The sequence below is a fragment of the Cynoglossus semilaevis genome, chromosome Z (genome assembly GCF_000523025.1).
Source record: "Cynoglossus semilaevis isolate Cse_v1.0 chromosome Z, Cse_v1.0, whole genome shotgun sequence".
NCBI lineage: Eukaryota > Metazoa > Chordata > Actinopteri > Pleuronectiformes > Cynoglossidae > Cynoglossus > Cynoglossus semilaevis.
The window spans coordinates 14,410,006-14,415,565 of NC_024328.1; the positions used below are offsets into that span (position 1 = coordinate 14,410,006).

Below are 5,560 nucleotides of genomic sequence, written 5' to 3' on the forward strand. Positions count from 1 at the left end.
AAATCGCACTTTCAAAATAAAAGTCTTTATTATAAACAATCAGCAATTTTTTGTTGTATGTCGCATTTTGTTTGGTCGGGATTTTCGAAGCACAAAAATAACAAACTTTTGATGAATTTTTTTTTAAATATCCAAATGCAAAAATAGAAATCTGAAAATGTTTTGGGACAATTTGCGGGATTTTTAAGCTAGCATTCAGACTGATGTTAGCCGCGACCACGTCTTGCCACCTTCAATCTTTAGCTCCTATTTTTTTACCTTGTTCAAATGTGTGTTTTCACAGTTCAAACTGTGAAAGTAACATTTTGAACCGTTAACTCTCGTCAGGCCTTCGCAAAATAGTTGAGTTTTACGTCTCCTTTTTTCCAGGNTTTTTCCCGGGACAGCCGCTGCTACTCCCATCCAGGGCTAGCGCTAGCTGGATGAGAGTAACAGCGGCTGTCGTGGTGCTTGTCCTTTGAAGGATGTAGAACGTTAACAGAACAATGCTGTCAATCCTGATCTGCAAGATTAAGTCGCTGCATCGACGCAGGCACATCAAGCCGCGATTCCTGATTCTTGCATCAGACGCCACCGCCTCAGGGCCGAACGTAGGGGACTTTTTAAATAATGCAGCAGCAACAGCGGCAGCAGCAGCTAATCTGTATCAGAGACCATGTGTCAAAATGTGTCCCCCTCCTGTTTAACCCGAGGCAGAGATTGGACTGATGACAGGGGGAGGCGGGGGACGGTGGGTCTGGAACATTTTTCGAATGTTTCTCACCAGTTTTGACTTGTATGTTGAGTTGTTCTGTCATTGAGTTCCACACAGTACCAGTACTCTGTGACTTATATTTATCATAAATATATTTAATACTAAACTGATAATTAAAGTCCCTTATTTTTTTTTTGTCTTTGCAATTCACACAGGCTGCCACAGGGGGCGCCATCGAGCTTGTGGTTCCTCTGGGACTCGAACCCAGGACCTTCTGCGTCCACTGCTACCCTATGAATACCAAGCAGTCGCTTCATGACTTTCTCTTGGTTCCAGTTGTGTAAATTAATGCTTTTTTTTTTTTTATCCAATCTTATTTCAGCCATCATGTGTTGCCAGGTTCAAAGAAATCTGCCCTCAGGCTTTCAGAGTCAGTAGTGCAGGTCTGGAGAAGGGAAATAAATGGCAATGAGATTGTTCCTTTTAACCAATCAGATTGTGAGTTGACATCACCACAAGGGCTCCTGAGAGGTGTACAGACATGTTGGCAATTTGAGTGATTTGATTGGACGGTCGATGAACACAGCCTCAAATCTAACGTACTGCATCTCTGGGGAGTTGTCTCTGCGTTAACTGGTTATAAAAAAAAAACGTACAAAAAAAATTCTGACAGGACAGACCGGACTTTTAGCATTAGCATGAACGGAGACGGATGAGGCGTCGTCACGTGATGCGTTCACTGTCATAAAAAAGGAAGGTTAAAAAAAGGGAGTGTGAAGAAGGAAGTCATCGTGAGAATCAAACGAACAAAAAAATGAAACCGAAAAATAAAACTCTCCAGCTTGACTACAAACGTGATGTGAATAAAAGAAAGAAAAAAAGCTAACACGTGAAACATTAGCATTTTTCAAACTGACATTTATTTTACAATTTTTTTCTTTTTAATATCAGCAGAAGGAGACGCTGCATCTTCTCCAAACAAAAACAAAAAAAAAAAAAACAAAAAAAAAAAACCAACTGGTTCGTCCTGCCTTCAGGATCCACAGCTCTCTCTGATTGGTCGTCAGCGTGTTGCGTAACACCGTGCAGTTTCCTGTTTCTCCTATGGGAAAGTGTTAATGAAAAGGTTCATGAAACTTCTTCTTCACTCTGTCGCTGCCAAAATAAATAAATAAAATAAAACTTAAAACCGAAACTTTATTTGAAATATTTTTAATGTGTTCAAATGCAGCAAAAAAAATCCAGAGAACAAACCACCAGTCAGTCAGTCAGTCAGTCAGGTGACGTCCCTGAAGGTACACACACCTGGACCAATCAGAGCGCTCCCTGATTGAACGTTACCTTTTAAGGACAATGCCACACACACGCCACTAAATAAAAACAGACTGCTCGTTCGGCTCTTTCGCAGTCAACTAAGCACCGCTGGGACAGAGGAACACTCGCGAGATTTCACCGCCAACAACACCGGAGATTCACCTGCACAGGTAAAAACAACAGCTGCTGCTGCTTCGTGTAAAGTGTTTTAAATCAATTCTCCTTTTACAAAAACTGAGTTGAACTCCGTCCACATGTACATGAACCGCCGAGGAGTTAGGCTGCTGAAAATGAAGTTGGTGTCGTAAAAGAAAAATAGAGAAAACCCGTAGCTGCGTTGAGTTGTTTATCAATTTAGCAGCAATTTTTGGTTTACAAAATATGTACATAACAGCAATTAACGATTTAGTTAGTAAGTTAATAAGTTTAATACGTTTCTGGGTTGGGTTTGGAGCTGGGTGTGATCGTCGTCACGGCTATGACGCAGTTTTTCAAAACTGCTCGCGTTCGAACACGACTTTGTTTAATTTAACGATAATTTAAATCATTAAAGAGTTGTTTTTTGTTTTATTTTTATTTATTTTTTGTAATTTAAATGATGACGTCGAACCCTGCAGTTACTGTTGTTTAATCTAATCTAATTTATTCTTATTGCATCATGAATATTCGCAGTTACACATTGATTAATGTCCCGGCTCGGTTTACTGGCAGTAAAAAAAAAAAAAAAAAAACTCACGTGATCTGCAGACGTAAGAAGCCTTTGATTCTTTGAAGCGCGGTCGATTCGACGAAACTTCGTAACGTAACTGGATTTTCGTCTTCGTTCGTTCGTAGTTTTCGTTGAATAGCGCGGTTTGAGCTGCAATTTTTGTCTGCGTCACAAGAGCAACAGCGGTGCAACGTCCAAATAAGTCCAAAACCGCGTGTTCTGGTGCCCGTCTGGTTTGTTTTAACGTCCAGTTGCGTCATGTATTTTGTAGTTATTAATTTTTTTTAAAAAATATTTCGGAGATGATTTTAAATGTGTAAAAGTTTTATAGATGACCAGTGACGGTTCCCACTTCTTTGTGGCCCTGGGCCGAATAGGCCACCCCGCCACTACCGGCACCACCCAACCCGGCGTACATGCGTACAATTAACCGGGAATGTGGTTTAATTTGGCCAAGGAAGAGTGACGCGAGGACTGAGTGGAAACTCTCCCACCCCTTCAAGTAAAATGTGTCGCACACTTGCGAAAGAAACGAAACCAAACGTCGTTAGTTTGTTTCCTCAAAATTGGTGGAAAATTTGTTTGACTAAAACTGAAGAAAAAAAAGTCAACACTCCAGTTTGTACACGGTCTTCAATGACCTTGTTTAAAATCGAAACTTGGAGTTCACTTGAAGTTGAGGGCAATTTTTTTTTTCTTTACGGCTTTAATTTAACAATTGCTCATCACTGTAATGTCAGTGCGGAGAGTTAGTTCCTGTTTGGAGGCGTGTTCTGACAAAACTGGTTTTTAAAAATGTCAGGAATTCTTCCTGGGCAGTCTGTAAACTCTTCTAATGTCTGTATGGGATTTGGCGCCACCTACTGTGATAAGTGAGGCGTTCATTTTTTTTTTACAAACTATTGTCTTCACTGTGGAGAACTCTTGACAATATCATGAAAATTAAGAATTGTAGCTCTTAGCTTGGATGCTAACGACTGAAACATGGATTTTTCTGAACTTTAAAAAAAAAAAAAAAGAAAATTGTCATTGAAGTGCTAAACTTTTTTTTTTTTTTTTTTTCTCCCCAGAAATGGATGACGAGATTGCTGCCCTGGTCGTTGACAACGGCTCCGGAATGTGCAAGGCCGGCTTTGCCGGAGACGATGCTCCTCGCGCCGTGTTCCCGTCCATCGTCGGACGTCCCAGACACCAGGTCTGAAGCTAAAGCTGTGTCTCAGTTACACTTTACACTGCCGGCGCAGATGCAGTGACCCTGTGGTGTCTGTCTGTGTGTCTGTCTGTGTGTCTGTCTGTGTGTCTGTCTGTGTGTCTGTCTGTGTGTCTGTCTGTGTGCAGGGCGTGATGGTGGGAATGGGTCAGAAGGACAGCTACGTGGGAGACGAGGCCCAGAGCAAGAGAGGAATCCTCACCCTGAAGTACCCCATCGAGCACGGCATCGTCAGCAACTGGGACGACATGGAGAAGGTGAGGACGAAAGGAAACAAATGACCAAAGATGGAACAACCACTGGAACAACGATTGTGCTGTAATATATAAATGTGTATAGATAAACACATACATATATAAATATACATACAAATATATAAATGTGTATATATACATGTAGTTAGCAGCTAACCAATAGTGTGAAGTACAAATTAATTTAAATGAAGTACAATATATTCTTGTTTTATATATGTGTATATGTATGTGTATGTGTATATATTTGTATATATGTGTATATATTGTATTTATATGTGTATGTATATACGTGTATGTATAAATATATAAAAATATATATAAATAAATACACACACACACACACATATATCTATATATATAATATATGTTATATATAATATATATTATTATTATGTTGATCATTCTGTAATATACATATATACTACAACATAATCAACATTTATTATATATATTTATATATGTATATATGTATATATATTAGCTTACATAACAGTTATGTAGTGTGTGTATATATATATATATATATGCAGTTAGCAGCTAACCTGTGTGAAGTACAAATGTCATTTAAACAAAGTACAATATATTCTTGTTTTATATATATATATATATAAATATATAGTATAAGTGCAATATATGGGCCGGTGGAGAAGCCGAAGCAGAAATGTAAACGCTGGGTCAAGAAGTCATGTCATGTCCGTCATGTGTTCTGACCAGATCTGGCACCACACCTTCTACAACGAGCTTCGCGTCGCTCCAGAGGAACACCCAGTCCTGCTGACGGAGGCTCCGCTCAACCCCAAGGCCAACAGGGAGAAGATGACCCAGGTAGGCAGCAACTGACCAGTCCACTGACCTGATGCGGCACAACTGGAGAAGTCTCATATTAACTACGCGATACTGTCCAAGGACTTCATTTCCCATTCCAATGTCGACCGATACTGATATATGCAGCCGTTTCGTTTTAAGGTCACATCATCTGGGCAAAGCCCAGACATTATCGGGTTTCAATTATCGAAGCGTTAAACGACATCGATAATGATTCTTACCGATATTACATAATTATGCTAATATCAGCCGATAGTATTGGTAACTTGGATGCTACAGAAACAGTAACTGGTTAGTAGAATCACCAGAAGGCCGTCTGGTGCTCCCTGGCGGCCTCTTGTGGTATATGGAGCCGATCATTGAGATCAGGTCACTCTCTCTGTGGTTTTGTTTTGTACTGTGTGGCTCTGGCTGATCAACGGTAAAGTAATCTGATTATCGATTCCTCTCTGTTCCAGATCATGTTCGAGACCTTCAACACTCCTGCCATGTACGTTGCCATCCAGGCCGTCCTGTCTCTGTACGCCTCTGGACGTACCACAGGTCAGAACGCC

The 5,560-nt window shown here is 40.3% G+C and overlaps 1 protein-coding gene across 1 annotated transcript in view; it reads left to right on the forward strand.

Moving 5' to 3' along the window:
- Positions 1-2,025: 2,025 nt before the first annotated feature.
- LOC103398003 (actin, muscle-like) overlaps positions 2,026-5,560 on the forward strand; it is a 4,682-nt gene continuing 1,147 nt past the window's right edge. Inside the window, exons 1-5 of the mRNA XM_025053430.1 lie at positions 2,026-2,178; positions 3,788-3,912; positions 4,056-4,184; positions 4,896-5,006; positions 5,465-5,555. Coding sequence (XP_024909198.1) covers positions 3,790-3,912; positions 4,056-4,184; positions 4,896-5,006; positions 5,465-5,555 — 454 coding nt within the window. The 5' untranslated portion in view covers positions 2,026-2,178; positions 3,788-3,789. The remainder of the gene's footprint in view (positions 2,179-3,787; positions 3,913-4,055; positions 4,185-4,895; positions 5,007-5,464; positions 5,556-5,560) is intronic.